This window comes from Hyperolius riggenbachi, chromosome 5, assembly GCF_040937935.1.
Source record: "Hyperolius riggenbachi isolate aHypRig1 chromosome 5, aHypRig1.pri, whole genome shotgun sequence".
Taxonomy (NCBI): domain Eukaryota; kingdom Metazoa; phylum Chordata; class Amphibia; order Anura; family Hyperoliidae; genus Hyperolius; species Hyperolius riggenbachi.
The window spans coordinates 96,816,386-96,835,356 of NC_090650.1; the positions used below are offsets into that span (position 1 = coordinate 96,816,386).

The 18,971-nt window shown below is 43.3% G+C and overlaps 1 protein-coding gene across 4 annotated transcripts in view; it reads left to right on the forward strand.

Moving 5' to 3' along the window:
• The window catches only part of PALS2 (protein associated with LIN7 2, MAGUK p55 family member), a 190,705-nt gene that overhangs the window by 98,125 nt on the left and 73,609 nt on the right, over nt 1-18,971 (forward strand). For all 4 annotated transcript variants that reach the window (XM_068236026.1, XM_068236023.1, XM_068236027.1 and 1 more), the window contains exons 3-4: nt 8,721-8,873; nt 18,304-18,453. In XM_068236026.1, the coding sequence (XP_068092127.1) occupies nt 8,721-8,873; nt 18,304-18,453 (303 nt within the window). The remainder of the gene's footprint in view (nt 1-8,720; nt 8,874-18,303; nt 18,454-18,971) is intronic.

Below are 18,971 nucleotides of genomic sequence, written 5' to 3' on the forward strand. Positions count from 1 at the left end.
CAAACAGGTGGGGGTGGTCTGCATCTTTATATACATTTTCAGGGATTGTCTCTTTAGAAATAATAAAGGCCATGTGGAGAATACCCCAGGAAGAGATGGGCTAGTCCAAAACCTGTAATTTCTGTCGGATTTCTACTGCCTACTGTAAGTGACAGCAAGATCAACTTTACGGATTAATCAACTACAGTGTGGTTAATCAAGAATCGATTGACTAGACACACACGCACCTTCACAATTGATACACACACTCACACTGCAAGCGAGAGCCTATGCTATTCTCCTTCACAATTGACACACACACACACACACACACACACACACTCTCACACACCCACACACACTCACACACTCTCACACTCTCACACTCTCACACACTGCAAGCGAGTGCCTATGCTATTCTCCTTCACAATTGACACACTCACACACACCCACACACACTCACACACTCTCACACTCTCACACTCTCACACACTGCAAGCGAGTGCCTATGCTATTCTCCTTCACAATTGATTCTGTGTCAATAGAAATTATATGAGCAGTAGCCGATTCCTGCATGATCTACTGATATATTCTATCCTGCTTAATCACCAAAGTTGCTCGATTCCCCATGATATTGGCCAATTTTCATCAATCGGACAGAATGGAACATAATTGATTCTCCCCCATTTTGATAAACTATTGGAATTTGATGGTCAATAGTACAGCAAAATGTCTAGATGTATGGCCACCTTTAATGTTTTGACTACCGTCTGACTACAAAGAAATGGTAGTTTAGAGTTTTAGATTCTTAATCCTTACAATAAGAAAAAGGAACTCTGACACATTAAACTATTGTTTTACCTGAAGATGGCTACATCTAGTAGCCAATTGAAGATGGCTACATCTAGTAGCCAATTGAAGATGGCTACATCTAGTAGCCAATTGAAGATGGCTACATCTAGTAGCCAATTGAAGATGGCTACATCTAGTAGCCAATTGAAGATGGCTACATCTAGTAGCCAATTGAAGATGGCTACATCTAGTAGCCAATTGAAGATGGCTACATCTAGTAGCCAATTGAAGATGGCTACATCTAGTAGCCAATTGAAGATGGCTACATCTAGTAGCCAATTGAAGATGGTTACATCTAGTAGCCAATTGAAGATGGTTACATCTAGTAGCCAATTGAAGATGGTTACATCTAGTAGCCAATTGAAGATGGTTACATCTAGTAGCCAATTGAAGATGGCTACATCTAGTAGCCAATTGAAGACCCTGCGGTGCCTGGAGCACTTCCGAGGCATCACACCGTGTACTAGTGGCCACTGTGACAAGCTTTGGTCTGCGACACCACATGTGAGAAAAGGGCCTAAGAGATGGAATATGTGCAGTTTGGTTTGTTTCCAAAGTGATGAACACTGATCTCCTAGAGTAGAATAAATTTAGTCTCAAAAGCGCAATTCATTAGTACAAATGAGCCTAGATCTGTGACTTCTCTTACTGTATGTCGGCGGCCTGGAGATTTTGTGAAGGCCAAATCTGAGCATCTCCCAGTAATGAAGTGCTCTGATGGTAACCAGGAAATTGACTTATTTCAGTATAATAATGTTAATGAAATTTCCCATACCATGTCCGAGTTTATTCCAAACACTCCTAGCTCAGTCCGGTAGAGCAAGGGGGAAGCAAACCTGTGGAAATTAATTATACATTTTTTTTCTTCTTTTGTCTCGGCTCTCCGTTCTCCCTAGCAGAGTTGGGATGATGGATGGATGTCTCGCAGCGGACAAAAGAGCGGTGTGAACAATTGGATCGGGGGGCAGAATTGCTGGGTAGATCTGTCTGGCAGATGGCTTGTGGGTTGGGCGTCAGGGGTTGTTGGGTGCCATACACACGCCAGATTGTCGTCTGAGGTGGTTATTGGTCGCCTCAGCTGACTTAAAAAGAAACCGTAATCAAGAATGGAACTTCATCCCAATCAGTAGCTGATACCCCCTTTCCCATGAGAAATCTATTCCTTTTCTCAAACTGATCATCAGGGGGCTCTGTATGGCTGATATTGTGGTGAAACCCCTCCCACAGTGTGATGTCAGTGCCTCACAGCACTGAGGTACTGACATCACACTGTGGGAGCCTTGTTGCATTGTGGGAAATAACAGCTGTTTCCAACTGCCAAAAAAGCAAGCAGCATCTCCTCCTCCTTCCAGTGACGTCACCTGCCAGCAGTAAAAATGTCACCATGTGATAAATTTCAGAATGTAAATCAGGGAGAGGAAAGATTTTACAGTGGGCAAACACTGACTAAATCATTTATACATAATTATTGTAACAAATAAGCACTTTATTACATGATTTTCACTGGAGTTCCTCCTTAAGTTAGGAGTGTGTACGAGGCTTTAGGGCTGGTTCACACTACAAGCGATTTTTAAACACCAGAGATTTGAAAACGCTTGCTAATGTAATGCTATGGGTGATTTTAAAAAAAATTCACACTGCTCAAGTGAGAACACACACATAAAATTACATTAGCATCACAAATCACAAGTGCTTAGAAAAGCAATGCCAGTGTGTGCCCTTAGTGCAGCTGCGCATTACTGCTTGTATTGGGGGCAAGAGAGCAAGGGTGACGTTATCATGGCTGCTTCTCCGATCTCCATCCAATCCACACCATAGCCTGATTATTTGGAGGCTTTACAGCACTGTGTCGTGCTCTAGGCTTGCCTTGGCTTTGAGTTTTGTAAAATTTTTACTCTTGTGAGCCCTGCATTACCAACACTAAGAAGGTGTATTTTGTGTACACTGTTATTTAGGAAAAAACGGACCTTTTGGAATTTGCTATTTTGAAACTAAAAAAGGTGGCGAAAAGCTTATTGCAGTAGCCGGCTCTATTTGATAAATGCGTTAAACTACAGCATCGGAATACACGATTGGTAGCATATTTAGGATCATTTGTAAACATTTGAAATCTTTTCTTCGTCTTTGGTACTGCTAGTTTGATATTTGTAGATATGAAGAGGATGAAATAGATTTCGAGTTCTCGGTACAGATCCAATTAGCATACTTTAAGTGAGAAATCATTCCTGAAATGCAATGTGACAGTTGGCTTAAAAGGAAAGCCTTTCTAGCCAGCAGCCATACCCACCGGGTGAGGATGCCTAAGGAGCTAATTGATCTCTGAGCTTGGATGAAAGAACCAGAGGCTTCCATCACGCTTGGTATTCATACTTCGTTTTGCAGCTGAAATGTTCAAAGGTATTATTGCAACTTTATCAAGTGTATGCTTCACAGGTGAATGCTCCTGAGTGCTGGATTCATAGCTAAGGAACAATGCCTATTTGTTGTAAAGCTGGATAGAAGCATGGCACTTTGATCATTTGAACAATTCACAATAACTGGTTCAGCAAAACATCAGCTCACTGGTCTTTGCCCATTAATCCCAGCAATCAACATTAGTCAAAATCTGTGTCCACCGGGATTGAAATGTATTTTTTAGGGGGGTTATGTAAGGTTATGTAGGTTGACGCTTAATTGGTAACTCTGGACGATGCTCAATCAAAATAAAAAAAAAAAAAAAATATATATATATATATATATCTATATCTATATCTATATCTATATCTATATCTATATCTCTCTCTCTCTCTCTCTCTCTCTCTCTCTCTCTCTCTCTCTCTCTCTCTCTCTCTCTCTCTCTCTCTCTCTCTCTCTCTCTCTCTCTCTCTCTCTCTCTATATCTATATCTATATCTATATCTATATATATATATATATATATATATATATATATATATATATCGGTGTGTATATATATATATATATATATATATATATATATATATATATATATATATACAGAGGGTGCTGCAGCACACAACAGGAAAATAGTGACAGGGGCTCTTGGTTACGCTTTAACGCGTTTAAGCTCACCAACTGCGCCAAAGTGTCCCCGATCTGGTGAGTCCTACTCTAACCAGGCAAAAATGCTCGTTTTTATCAGCGTTCTAGTGGGAACCATGCCAAAAGCCCAGGGGTCAGCTATATATATATCTATACCGGTATATGTATGTATGTATATATATATATATATATATATATATATATATATATATATATATATATATATATATATATATATATATATATATATATATATATATATATATATATATATATATATATATATATATATATATATATATATATATATATATATATATATATATATATATATATATATATATATATATATATATATATATATATATATATATACACACACACATATGCCCCAGTGGAAGGTAAATAGGATGACTCCTGGTGGTTGAGATTCCAACCAAGAGAGTAATGAGAGACCAGGAGCCCGAAAGTGCAGTATCGTTAGGTAAAGTTGGTATGAGTAAGGAAGGTAGCGTAATATTCTCACAAGGGTGGGTTTTCACTCCTGCAACCACCGACAGAACCTACAGGAAAATAACCGTTAACGTTGTGGTATCCCACATCCGCTCGGCTGGTACTGGTCGGTCTCTCACTCTGCTTAGGTATTTGGACATGTGGTGTACCATATACTACCGCGAAGGGTTGGACTACAACTGAGAACTTGTAGGAGGCGCCCAGAATATAACAATATTTTATCATATGGTATAGGAGTAATTGGATCTTACCTCCATGAATGGTCAAACCACATGGGTAGAAATAATTTTAATGATGTACAAAAAAGACAATGAGTTTCATGGGTACTGGCCTGCATCCTCAGGTTAATAACAAAGTGGCTACGTTTGTAGCAGTCGCAGGTGTGAGCACCTTTTCAGCTATTTCCACTTCAGTTATAGTCTGGGCGCCTCCTGCAAGTTCTCACTGTGGAAGGTGCCCTTTTTGCACTGACTGTTGGAGAGGGATATAGCTCCCTCTCCTTGTCTCAGCCACAAAGTCTCCTCCGCTCGCACTTGATTGTTTTACGCTTACTACAGAATGCTCTTTGGCGGAACCACACCCCCAACTGCCACGGTTATCCACTCATCATGGATTCCACTTCCCCCACTGCCATTGCTCAGTGACTGTAAAGGGGAATGGAAAATCACAACCAGAGTGAATAACGTGTTATGCATTGGAGTAAACCTAGGCAGGCAGCATCTCATTGAAGGAGAACCAACAGTTGGAATGAAGAGACTGGATTACTATACTAGTCGCCCCTCCAGCACGCCCTGCGTTGTGAGGGGACCCACTGTAATGGACCCAGCACCACTCATGTTTCTTGTTCTGACAACAGTGAAAGCTAAACCTTGTTGCTATGGCCATTTTAGATATATTGTAAACCAGCTCCTCACTATATGTTCTGTTGATGAGATGCTAATAATTTTGATTTCATGCAAATTTAATGTTAATTTTATGCAAATTTATGGAGTCCAGTTCCAAGTTGCATATATTTGCATAAAATTAACAAATGTTGTATCACTTGAAATTATTAGAACCTCATTGACCAGCTCTAATCGTCAGCAGGACTACTGCAGAGGGAGGCTGAGGCTGGACAGGTGCTGTGCCAATGTTCTGTCATATCTCTAAAACAGATGATAGTGAAACATTTGCCCAAACAGGCCAGCAAAAATGTAAAAATAGTTGGAAGTTGTGGGTAAATTTTGATAGAACACCAGCTGAGGGAAACCGAAGTGGCGGGAGCTAGTAGAGATGGGACTAATCCCAAATTTCCTCGAATCTGAATTCAAAACAGATTTTCGAACCTTTCGAATCTCTCAAATGTAATAAACCCTGTACATAAGAATCGTGTGATTACTGTAAGATTAGTAGTTAGACTAGTAGTAGTTAGAAATAGAATCTACTATTCTAAGTCTATTCTTACACGGATCACACCATTCTTATGCAGGGCTGTTGAGTTGGAGTCGGAGCAATTTTGGGTGCTCGGAGTCGGGGAAAAATGCTCCGACTCCTAATGAATTTGTAACTGTAATTAAAATAGAAAATATGATAAATATTTCTATTTATCAGATAATAGTCAACATAAATAATTTATACATACAGTAATAGCTGTGTTTAGTGCACAAAAATGAAATAAACCAATCAAAATTAGTTACTTGTGCTGCTTCATTAAAGCAGTCCCCATATTTTTAAAGTCAGATATACATATCTGATTGTGACTGTATATATGATGTGTACACAGGAATCTCTTATATATACTAAATAACATCTATGCTGTAAGAATAAAGCCCGATGTGTAGCTGTGTCACTAATAGAGATGGTCAATGAGATGGAAATAATTCTGCATTGATGCTGATTTATGCAAATGTATGCACTCTTTGCTCATAAAATCAAATAATTTGATATGTTAAAATTTGGTTTGGTAACTACAAATTAAAGGGTACCTGAGACAGATGAAAAGTAAAGTTTTATACATACCTGGGGCTTCTTCCAGCCCCCTTCAGGCCAATCAGTCCCTTGCTGTCCTCCACCACCTGAATCTTCTGCTATGAGTCCTGGTAATTCAGCCAGTCATCGCAGTCCGGCCACGTGCCGCTCCTACAGCCATGTACATTCTGCAACTCACAGGTGTAGTATGCTCCTGGCGGCGGAGTGTGTGCATGCGCACTACGCCCGATTGGCTCAAGAACCTGGACTCCTAGCAGAAGATCCAGGTGGTGGAGGAGGACAACGAGGGACTGATTATCCTGAAGGGGGCTGGAGGAAGCCCCAGGTATGTATAAAACTTTAATCTCATCTGTCTCAGGTTTACTTTGTTACACAGTAGTACTGTACTCTACATATGCACTCCTCACAGAGCTGCAGGGAATCCACTGAGAATGTTGTGCACATTGAACACAGAGGTGTTTATCACCCATAAACCTGGTTCAGATTGTGCATGAAGAATGTGTAATAGAGGAAGAATCTCCTCATTCCCGTGCAGAGTACCTGCACATCACTCCTACATGTACCCGCAGTCACATTGCCTAGGGCCTGATCCATGTTCAGATGTGTAATAGAGGAAGAATCTCCTTATTCCCCTGCAGAGTACCTGCACATCATTCTTACATGCACCCACACTTACATTGCCTAGGGCCTGATAGATGTTCTTTGTTCCGGTTTGTACCTTTTACAAGTACTCTTACCAAGGACTAGTTTTAGTCTAAAGGGAATAAATATAGTAGTCTACATATCCTCAGTTGTCTTGTAAAATTCCTAAGCGTTGGCAGTTAAGAGACGAATTTCACGTTACATACTTTTAATCAACAAAATTGTAATATGCAAATTAGAGGAGTCTGAGTCGAGGAGTCGGTGAAATCCTAAACTGAGGAGTCTGAGTCGGTGGATTTTCGGACCGACTCCACAGCCCTGTTCTTATGTACAGGATTCGTAAGATTCGGGGATCAGTTTTGGATTCCGATTCAAGGACATTTGATTCTTGCATCTCTAGAGGCTAGTGTTTTGTCTGTTGCTGAACCATGCAAACAATACGTTAATACCACTGATTGATGTTGAAATCGAATATGGACTTCAGGTACTGTATGTCCTTCACATAGTGGTTCACTATTCATGGATGTGGATGTGCGCTGATTGTAGACAAGTTATTTGCAGGACAATTGTTGCTAACTAAAGGGACTGTTTCCCCCATCCCCCCCCCCCCCCCCCCCCCCCCCCGCGCAAAAAAAGTTTTTTTTAGAACGATTACTGTTTCTCCTTGACATCTTCTTTTTTTATTTAAACAGGCTTGTTTATTTATTTTTTTTATTTGCTGGCAGATATTAGCTTAGATAATGGAATAACAAGTGCATTACATCCAATATATATGGGGTACCCCTTGTCAGTCATTGTATGTGCAAGTTTATGAGCACTTTTAATGCAATATTTTGATGTATACTGAATTTCTTGGACTACAAGACACACCTAGGTTTAGAGAACAAAAACCAGGGGAAAAAATATACTACACCTGGTGCATCCATGGTAAAGGAGCATCTTGTGTATTATGCCCCCTTGTATCTCTTGTGTCTCCGTGTCCGCCTCTGTCCTCCTTGTGTCCTCATCTATGCCCCTTTGTTTCCCCCTTGTTTCCTTCTCTATGCTCCTTTGTGTCCCTTGTTCGTCCCCGTGTCCTATGCATGGGCACAGTACAGGGAGTCCCCAGCATTGCAGCGGGTTGGAGTTGTTTTTTCCCTCACTTTTGGGGGAGAAATAGTGAGTCTTATAGTCCAAAAAATACTGTACATAATAAATGTTATGTTTGAAGATAAATGGAGCCTGATGTATTAAAGTGGACCCAAATTAAAAATAAAAGATTTCAGAAATTTAATCTATTTTCTAAATTATAATAAATAGCAGCCTTTTTTCAGCTGCATGATGACAAATATAAAATATTTTACATTTATTGGAGGAACCACTCCCTTCCTTTCATATTGCCGGACAGAATCTGGCAAACTGGTGGAGTAGCTGGTGTCCAGCAATGGAGGAAATGCTAATGGCTGCCCCTAGTATAATCCTAGTTATGAAAAGAGAAGGGTGAAAAGCATGCACTGAAATGCTCATAGGCTTGAAGGAGTGTTTGTTTAGGTTTGTATGTTTTAGAGTGGTGCAACTAAATATTTTGAATTAAGCAAGGTTTGGTTTGGGTCCGCTTTAAGCCTTTAAGCCTTTCTACTCTTTTTGAAGTTATAGTATAAAGTTTTTTGAAGTTAGCGTACTTTTTGTGTATTTTCTCAATAGTCCATTTTTAATCCGTATCTCCATGGCTTTTTTTTCTTGAAGGCACATGAACGTTTAGAAGATACGAAGCTAGAAGCCGTTGGGGAGAATAATGTGGAACTTGTACATGAAATTCTTGAAGATATTAGTCCTTTAGCACAAGAAGATAAGACTGTTGAAGAATTAGTTAGTATATTAAAAGAACCCCACTTTCAGGTGTGTGGAGCTTCCTTTTTATAATTCCTGTTTCAAGGGAAAGTCCGAGATGATTAAAAAGCAAAAATCTACTTACCTGGGGCTTCCTCCAGCCCCTGGCAACTTTTCTGTGCCTTCGCCACAGCTCAGGTGGCTCCCGGTCGCCTCTGGTGCAGATGCCGACCTTGCGTCACACTGATGTCATCCAGATTGTACTGCGCAGGTGCAGAACTACTGCATCTGCACAGTATAGTCCGGAGGACGTCAGAGTCAGCCGCATGCTGAAGCGCAGGAGGCATTTTGTATTGGAGGGTGCTCCGGGCCACCAGCGGGGAGTGGAGTTGTGGCTAGGGCACAGGACAGCTGCCAGGGGCTGGAGGAAGCCCCCAGTAGATTTTTGCCTTTTAATCCCCTCGGACCTTCCCTCTAACATGCTATGATTTCCATTTTATCTAAACTACATAGAGGCCTGTTTGTAAAAAGTATTAAAAATGTGCAACTTGCATTTTTTTTTTAAAGAACTTAAAGTGTACCTGAGAAGAAAGACATCTCAGGTTCCATACTTACCTGGGGCTTCCTTAAGCCCCCTTGAGGTCGCTCAGTTGCTCCTGTCCCCCACAGTACGCCCCGGTAGTCTGGCTGAGTAGCGCTTAGTTGCACAGGTGTGGCCTGGCCGCGCCCGCCCCCACATCGCATTCCTGTCACCGGTCGTGAACGGGAGCAGCAACTGGGGCATCCTCGCGGCCGCTCCACGTATGTGTGACTTGATTGAACTTACCGGGCAGGGGACAAGAGCCACCCGTGGAGAATGCAAGGGACCCAGCAACCTCAAGAGATGTCTTTCATCTCAGTTATACTTTAAAGGTGTAATGAAAACACCACCAGCATTAACTGTTCAGATACATGATGAGCTGTCATACAAGATTGTGTAGAAACAAAAGAAAAATCGAGAGCCCACAATAGTGTAGTATGGACAAAACAAATTCAGCATGAATGTATACTCACTAAGACCAGTTAACTCAAAGGCAACGACTGTTATCGGCAAGTGGGGAGAATAGACCTGCCTGCACTCGGGTTAAGAAGTCATTCTCTGTAGGTCAGAATATAAGGGACAACACCCCTCCACCAGGGGTGGACAATTTGCAATTGATAAAGGGAAAAACCGGGGTGCCAGGAAGACGAATAATGTACTAAAAACGATTTTAAAATGGGAGGTAGCGGTGAACTTACCCCCCCATTGAAGACTCGAATTGTCTGTTTCAGGCAATAACTTTATTGTATACTCCAAAAGCAGTGCATTTTGCAGGTATTTCACCTGCATCCTCAGGCTATAAATGGGTGTAACTTGTGCAAGCTCTCAGCAGACAAGACGCCTAGAGCATATATTGTGTACTATGCTTCTGTGCTGCAAGGTGGCATTTTTAAGCTGCCCGGTATCTTGGTTTGTTTAAATTAAACCACAGATAACTGTAGTAATTAGATCTAGAAGTTTGTCACACTGAAGTGTTGCCTTGCCTAAGGCTCCTTTCCCACTAGAGCGGAGAACGGACATTTTTTTTATCCGTTCTCTGCTGATTGAGTGAACTCAATAGGAGCTCATAGGAGCTGTTCACACTCGTCACGCTGCAATGGATCCGCAGGATCTGTTGCAGTAAGCGGTCCGCATTTCTGTGCAGTCCGCGATAATCCTGGGCAAGCAGATGCGTTCCCCCTTATAGCCTATGAGGGAGCATATCTGCCCTGGGCTGCAGCTGGACCATCAGAGTGGACATTACACTGTCGGGTCCTGCTGGTCTGGCACAAGTTGGAACACAGCCTAAGGAGAAGTCTCAGCTCCTCACCAGACCATAGGGTTGGGCTCTTACACTGAGGAAGACTTATTTTTTTATCTGCTTCCGCTTTTTACTGGTAAGACCCTCATTAAAATTATAAATAACAAATCGCAAGGTGCGACCAGGAATACGTGACTGAAAGCAAAAGGTTTAGTTAGTTTCAAGGTGCGTTCACTTCTACATGGATCCTATGAAAGGACCTCTATCATGAAGAAAATGCAAGATATAAGGTACTTTTGTACACATACATATAAGCGGTACATCATATATTTTACATATATCATATATATGTAAAATTTGTGTAGCTGTCACAGTAGCTAGTATCTGAATGCATTGACACTTTTACTGACAGACTTAAGATAACACTGTGTACACTTTAGCACAGGTTCACTTTAATAAGTACAAAGAAAAGACAAATAACATTCATATTGCGCTTTTCTCCTGGCAGACTCAAAGTGCCAGAGCTGCAGCCACTAGGACATGCTCTATAGGCAGAAGCAGTGTTGGGGAGTCTTGCCCAAGGTCTCCTACTGAATAGCTGCTGGCTTACTGAACAGGAAGAGCCGAGATTTGAACACAAGTCTCCTGTGACAGAGGCGGAGCCCTTAACCATTACACTTTCCAGCCTCCTAGACACTTGCCCTTGGCACTTGTAAACTGTATTGTCCATCGTTTCATAACCAATTTAGCTTTTATTTTTACTGCAACCATTTGAAAATGAAATCTGGAATTTGTTTTTTATGCATAGGAACATTTTTTTTTTTTTTTTTTTGTACGACCAGTTATTTCAGGCTAAACGTGAAACATATGATCAAAGGCCTCATGCTGTGAATTCCACAAAGAGCACATTTTGAACTACCCAAAGTGTTCCACAAATGATTTTTGTTTTTTCCTAATTTATTGGTCATTAGGTAGTGCATGTCCTCTGGCACTTTGCTTTTGTGCCTTCCAGCACTCACTGTTTAGACATTGCTCACATAAATTCAGTTTCAGCAATCACAAACATGTGGATCACACATAGATCAGCAGACAGGGCTCTACCCTTCAGTCAGCTGCTGGAGATTAGATGACACAACTGCTGAATATGAGAGGTGTTAAGGCCCATATACATCTAGTGATGATAGGCAGATGTGGTCGAGAGAGAGAGATCAATTCCTGAACGATTTCAGCCAGCAATTTCTCAGGAATGGGCCTTGTGATACTGCATCTGCCACCTCTGTGGCTAAACACCCCCCCCCCCCCCCCCCCCCGTTGTAAATGTGCATACATTTATACTTTACCTGTCCACTGTCTCCCGCCATGGTGACCATCCATCTTTGGCTTCCTCCATTTGTACCTCACACGGTATATAGCACGTGCGTGACGTAACGCAGCGCCATGTGCTATAAATCAGCAGTGTGTTAAGCGTAAATGCAGGAAGCAGAAGACGGATGGACACCATGGCGGACGACAGTTGTGAGGTAAAGTATAAATGTATGCACAGTGGCACGTTTACACTAGGGGAGAGGGATGCCACGGGTTCTGTCGCATTTGGCGCTCGTCCCAATATCGAACACCATTACAGCTGTGCAACCCCCAAATCCCCTCTCCTACCTCCGGGGAGCGCTTCCTGCTTGAGGCGGAGCTACAGCCATAAGCCCTGCCTCAAGCGCGTCAATCCTCTCCCCCGCCCCTCTCATCTTCCTTCACAGAGAGGGCGGGGGAGAGGTGGAGATCCGTGCGGCGATTGACGCAAATGGAGGCAGAGCTATAGCTCATAGCTCTGCCTCCAGGAAGTGCAAAATCCACGACCAAGAAAGTCGTGGATTTTTCAGGGGGATTTGGGGGTATTAACCCCTCGTTTTGCCACGGGATAGCGGCGGTTTAGCTGTGCTTATGGGGCTTAATATGAATATAGGTTAAAGAGAATTGAGACTCGCTTCAGAGTCTTTTTAAAGGATACTTTAACTTTAAAATGTATATACCCTGCATTAGAAAGCGTGAATAAAATCACAGTAAGTGTATTTGTCAGCTGTAACAGGTTGGTTTTACAGCACATTGCTTCCCAAAGGCTGCCGTTCCCTGAATGTAAACTGCTGACAATGGCATTCACAGTTCAGAGCTTCTAAACACCATGTGACGGAGATGTCAGATTTAGGTCATTTGACTGGGAAGAAAATAATCTCTAAGGCCTGGTGCACACCAAAAAACGCTAGCAGATCCGCAAAATGCTAGCAGATTTTGAAACGCTTTTTCTTATTTTTATGTAGCGTTTCACCTAGCATTTTGCGGTTTTGGGAAGCGTTTTTGGTGTAGTAGATTTTGTGTATTGTTACAGTAAAGCTGTTACTGAACAGCTACTGTAACAAAAAACGCCTGGCAAACCGCTCTGAAGTGCCGTTTTTCAGAGCGGTTCGCGTTTTTCCTATACTTAACATTGAGGCAGAAACGCATCCGCAATCCAAAATCTGCAGCAGCCCGGGAGTATGCGTTTCTGCAAAACGCCTCCCGCTCTGGTGTGCACCAGCCCATTGAAATACATTACATTAGCGGATCCGCACCCGCAAGCGGATCGCAAACCGCAGCAGAACCGATCTGGTGTGCACTAGGCCTCAGAGATTTTTTTTTTTTTTTTTTTTTTTTTGAGGGGGGGGGAGGCTAGTTGAATCTTGCTGCTTCCCCACACATTTTCAAATGCCTCCGAAACCGAATGTATCATTTTGGTTTGGGTTTCCATGTAGCGCGCTTTCAGGCACACTTATGGAAACGCAATCGCAAGGAGAGCAGATTGGACGTAGACTGCTGTTTCCATTCATGCACTGCAATTCACTTTTTTGAATCACAGCGCATGGTTGCCTGCGTTTCGGGGTGATTGCGCCCCTGATCCCATTCTGTATAATGAATGGAATCACAAGCCCTGCCTCCTGGTAGAGATGGCCCGAACCTCCAATTTTCGGTTCGCGAACTTCCGCGAAAGTTCGGTTCGCGCAAACTTCAATGGGGAGGCGAACTTTGAAAACTAGGAACACTTATGCTGGCCACAAAAGTGATGGAAAAGATGTTTCAAGGGGTTTACACCTGGGGGGGGGGGGGGGGGGGCTAATGGCGGAGTGGGATAGACGCCAAAAGTCCCCGGGAAAAATCTGGATTTGACGCAAAGCAGCGTTTTAAGCAGCGTTTTAAAGTGAATGTTTACCGATTGAAAAAAGAAAAAGTCAGATACTCACCTAAGGAGAGGGAAGGCTCGGTCCTAATGAGCCTTCCCTCTCCTCTCCCGGTGCCCGGTCCCGCGCAGGATCCCCCGTGGCAGTATTCGACCAGTTCGGTCAAATACTGCCACTTCCGCATGCTGAAGGGAGCTTTCGGAAGCACTCGGGCTCCCGATGACGCGGCCGCTCCATACTACGCATGCGCGAGCGCCCTCTATGACGCGCTCGCGCGTACGTAGTATGGAGCGGCCCGTCTTCAGAAGCCCGAGTGCTCCCGAAGACCTCCGAAGTCCCTGCGGCGGCGGACACGTACGGGGGAGCCAGCGCAGCACCGAGGGCACCGGGAGAGGAGAGGGAAGGCTCATTAGGACCGAGCCTTCCCTCTCCTTAGGTGAGTATCTGACTTTTTCTTTTTTGAAACGGTACCCATTGGCTTTAAGGGCAGAAATCACATTCACATTACATGCTAAATTACAGGCCTAAAGTGCTTTTAAACATCTTGCATGTGTATACATCAATCAGGGAGTATAATTAGAGTACTGCTTCGCACTGACACACCAAACTCACTGTGTAACGCACCGCAAACAGCTGTTTGTGTAGTGACGGCTGTGCTGGACTGGTGCGCACCATGGCGAGATTGCTCTTCCTCAGTGATATCAGGTAATGTCTGACTGCCTTATCAACTTTCGATGGTTCTTTCTCAACCATTGTTAAAGCTTACATCTATTTTTTTTAAAATTAAGTTTTCTGCTGGCTGTTCAGTACCTGTAACGAGAATCTGTTATGGAGGACAAGTCTGCCATAGTGAGTGACCACGGGTCATCAGGGTTTGATTCCAGTCGCCTGAGACCCGACTACCACCACCACACATCCAAGTATGGACCTATTTGCTGTATAAGTAATGTACCTGCCATGACCGTGCTTTGCAGACCAGGCATCTGTGGTCAGATGGACCCTTGACCCAGTGCTGTGTCCTAGAGATGTCACCACTTGCCTTTAACGTGTTATGGAGGGCAAGTCTGCCATTCATTCAACTGTGTGAAACTTTCCATGGTACTTTCTCAGTAGCATGGTGACCACGGGTAATGGCCGGGGAATCCTGGTTCGATTCTGGTCTGGAGTGGGTTCCTAAGACTGATACCACCATCACACATCCAAGGAAGGCAGCAGGCATGGCATGCACGTCCCAAGCTAGTGACCAAAAATAACAATACAGGAGGACTTTCTAGGCCCTGCTGTATATGACACTGATCGACTTTACTACCTGTAATGAGAATCTGTTATGGAGGGCAAGTCTGCCATCCATTCAAGTAAAAGGTATGCACTGACTGCAAGGTATAATACATTGTGCAGTCACAGATGCAGTGAAAGGTATGCAGTGACTGCAAACAGCTGTTTGTGTAGTGGCGGCCGTGCTGGACTGGTGCTGGAAGTTCGCCGGCGAACCGTTTGGGTCATCTCTACCTCCTGGTAGTGACGCGCAACGCAGAGCTGCGCGGCTCTGTGTTGGATGGAAATGATCACTCTAGAAATAAGGTACTTGAACTTTTTCCCTGTAAGTTAAGGTGCGCAAAAGAGCTATTTTTTTATACTATGGCTTACATTTTTTTCTTTGCCCTAAATCTAGTGCCCTTTCCCACTAAAGTCTGTTGCATTACATCGCAACAGGCAATATCATCGTATTGCAACATGATGCAATGACATTCCTATGGGTCTTTCACGTCTAGTGTAGTGGGTTCCTACACAGTAATGCATTAGCAGGGCAATGAGTACATTTACAGTGGCAGTGAGGCATACTTTCATTGTATTGTATGGCTCACTGTATAGTTGCATTGCAATGCTACTGCATGGTGTGGCTTTTGTTTACGAAAGAAAGCCCCACCCCCACCTGTTCTGAAAACCAAAATGCTAAACTTGTTTGCCTCACTAAAAATGAGTGAGATGTGAATTTAACACCACCACAGTGCCAAAGTGTTAAGCTGTTAGTCTCTCAGTCTCTCTCTCTCTCTCTCTCTCAAAAAAGTGATATCAACGTAGCGTGCTACTTGCTGATCTAGTTGGCAAGCTACAACAGGGCCTAGTTATCAGCTGCAAAGTCTGGACACTTTGCTCTTGTAAAATTAGATTCCTTCACTGCAGTGATAAAGCCACATACTCTTCTGCTTTGAATACATTACATGGCAAACGCACAAAAAGGGGAGAAAAGTGAAGTTTCTGAATTTTGTTTTAGTAATATACTGAAAATTGTGTACATTCCCTTTACAGCAAACCTGCCGTGAGACTGATATGGAGCCTAACATCCTTATTTCCTTTTTTTTTATGCTGCTTGTACTCATCCTCTGCCTCTCATGCTTTGAGTTAGTGAGTTGGAATAAGGATGCAGATAAAATGTTCTGGCATCACTGGGAGCATACTTGTGTCACATGTGCAAGTGGGAGACTTTTTTTCGAATGCAGTAAAATCAACAAGGGTTCTTTTACACTACACGTGATTCTGATGCGATTTTACATGCGATCTCTTATGATGATAGCGTCCAGTGAAAATCGGGATCATAAATGACACACACAGACACAGGCAACGGTGTGCATGTAGTTTTTTGTTTTTTTTTTATTCTCCAGCTTACAGTGGAAGTCCCATGGCTGCCTATTCTCTGCCCCCTGGAGTACTGTATCGTATGTTAATGGTACAGGGACCTGTGCATGGATCACTGTTGAGCTGGAGCATGGACATGCACACCATAACCCAGTGTGGTGTAGTCAATGGCTCTACAAACATTGCACCAATTTGTCACGTGACCGGTATTTCAGACAACTGAGAGAACACCGGCCAGTTTTTAGGCTGTTGATCAGTTTGATTCATTTTCCAATTGGTAATTGAGTTCCAGATTTCCCAGTAAGCATATTCATCTGCATAATGGCTTCTCGGACGAATGATTTGTTCCTGGCAAGTTCCAGCAGGTTTCCTGTTAGTCTCTTTACATTGATAGGTTGCATATCCACGTGGCATAATGTGTCCGGCCGATTGATATTTAATGTCACATTTTATGACTTAACGGCTAATAGAACAATGCCTTTCTGATCAACACACAGTCCTATCCTTTTGATTGAATCCCTTGTTGACCTGAAATGTATCAACAACCCATATATACCAGGCCTAAATAAAGCATTTACTGCAAATTCTACAGTGGAGAAATGTTGATGGGTGATGGACTTGGCTGTCAGGAGTTGGGGCGAGAACTCCACAATAATCAGAACCCTGTGCTTTAAAGCTGGCCATACACTAGGCCGATTCCCGCCAGATCGACAGCAGATTCGATCACTGGGATCGAATCTGCTGTCACATCGTTCCCGCTACACGCCGAATTTCGATCTATTTCGTCCGATCCCGTCGATCGCTCCATGCGGAAAATCACCGTCGATCGCCCGCGGGTAGGGAGCGCGTCGCTAGCGGCGTTCGAGTGCCCGATGACCGACGCAATAGAGCGGCAATACATTACCTGCTCCGCCCGCGACTCACCCCTGTCACCGCTGCTCCGTCTCTTCACTTCTTCCTGCCCGGCAGGAAGAAGTGAAGCATGCCGGGGCCGGAGACCAGAGCGGAGACTGGGGGGGGGGCGCAGCACCACCACCCCCACCACAGATTGTGAACGGTTTCAGGCTGAAATCGGTTCACAATCTGTTTGCAGTAAAGGCAGCCATACGATCCCTCTCTGATCAGATTCGATCAGAGAGGGATCTATCTGTTGGTCGAATCTGATGGCAAATCGACCAGTGTATGGCTACCTTTATACTCAGTCAACAAGTGTTTTTTTTTGTTGTTGTTTCTAAACAATGTTAATTTGCCAGCTGTTACAATGGGCTTGTTCTATGTGTTTTTTTTAATGTGTATATAGAGAATTAGAAAATGTAACACAAGTTGGCCTTAGTACTTTGAGGCTGCATTCACAGTGGGACTTTGCGTTGTAATGCGACGTTAAAGTCGCAACGCAGCATTACAATGCAAAAAAAAGTGGTAACTCACATTAATGCTGCGTTACCTTTGTATACAGTAGGTGCAGGAAAGCATACAGGCAATGAACAGTATGCTTTCCTGTACCTGGTAACGTGTGCGTTTAGAGGCAGCGCACTGCAAGCTGTGGGTTACCATAACGCTACACATTACAATACGACGCTAACGTTGCAACTGTGAATGATGCATAGGATTAGCATTGCAGTGCGGTAAGTTGCGTTTATAACGCAGCTCTGCAACGTCCCACTGTGAATGCAGCCTGATAAAATCTAAAAATAAATGAATAAACCCCGACTTTCTCTAGGAATACTACTCTTATAGTGTTTTGCATGCATTTGTCTAACTTTGTTTCTGAGTGCGCAGCAAGACTGCGTCAAATGACAAGGGTTGTGCTTTGTGTGATCTGCCTTTGTTTGGTTGCAGAGTCTATTAGAAGCTCATGACATCGTTGCATCTAAGTGTTATGATTCTCCCCCTTCAAGTCCTGAAATGAATTCTGCAGTGAACAACCAGATTGCACCGGTTGACGCCATCCGCATGGTTGGCATTCATAAAAGAGCTGGGGAACCTTTGGTAAGACAGCCTGAATTAACTGATTATGATATTGATGATCTTTCATGTGATCTTAGGACCCATTCAGACTGCACGCGTTTCCAGTCGCGTTTTGGAAACGCATGCAGGAGGCCGACACGCACGACATCAGACAGTGCATAGAGTGCACTGTCTGATGTTCACACTGCATGCGTTCCGGACCTGTGTGGTGCGGGAACGCATGCTGCACGCAGATTTTGTAAAAACGTGCGGCTGTCCCATTCACTTTTCAGTGATGGGATCAGCCACGCAACGCACACAAACGCGGATGGCGTGCGTTCGTACGCGTTGCATTCTGCACGCGTTCCGGACGCATGGCCATCCGCATTTGTGATCTGAACAGGCCCTATTTAAGTTTTTTTTTTTTTTTTTTTTTTTTTTTTTTTTTTTTAATGCTGTAAAGGACTGTCTCCATTTGTCAGTTTTTCTGTGCATTTTTCTGCAAAGGAAAATTGCAACCAATGTTAATTAAAGGGGTTCTTCCGCGAAATAGGAAAAAA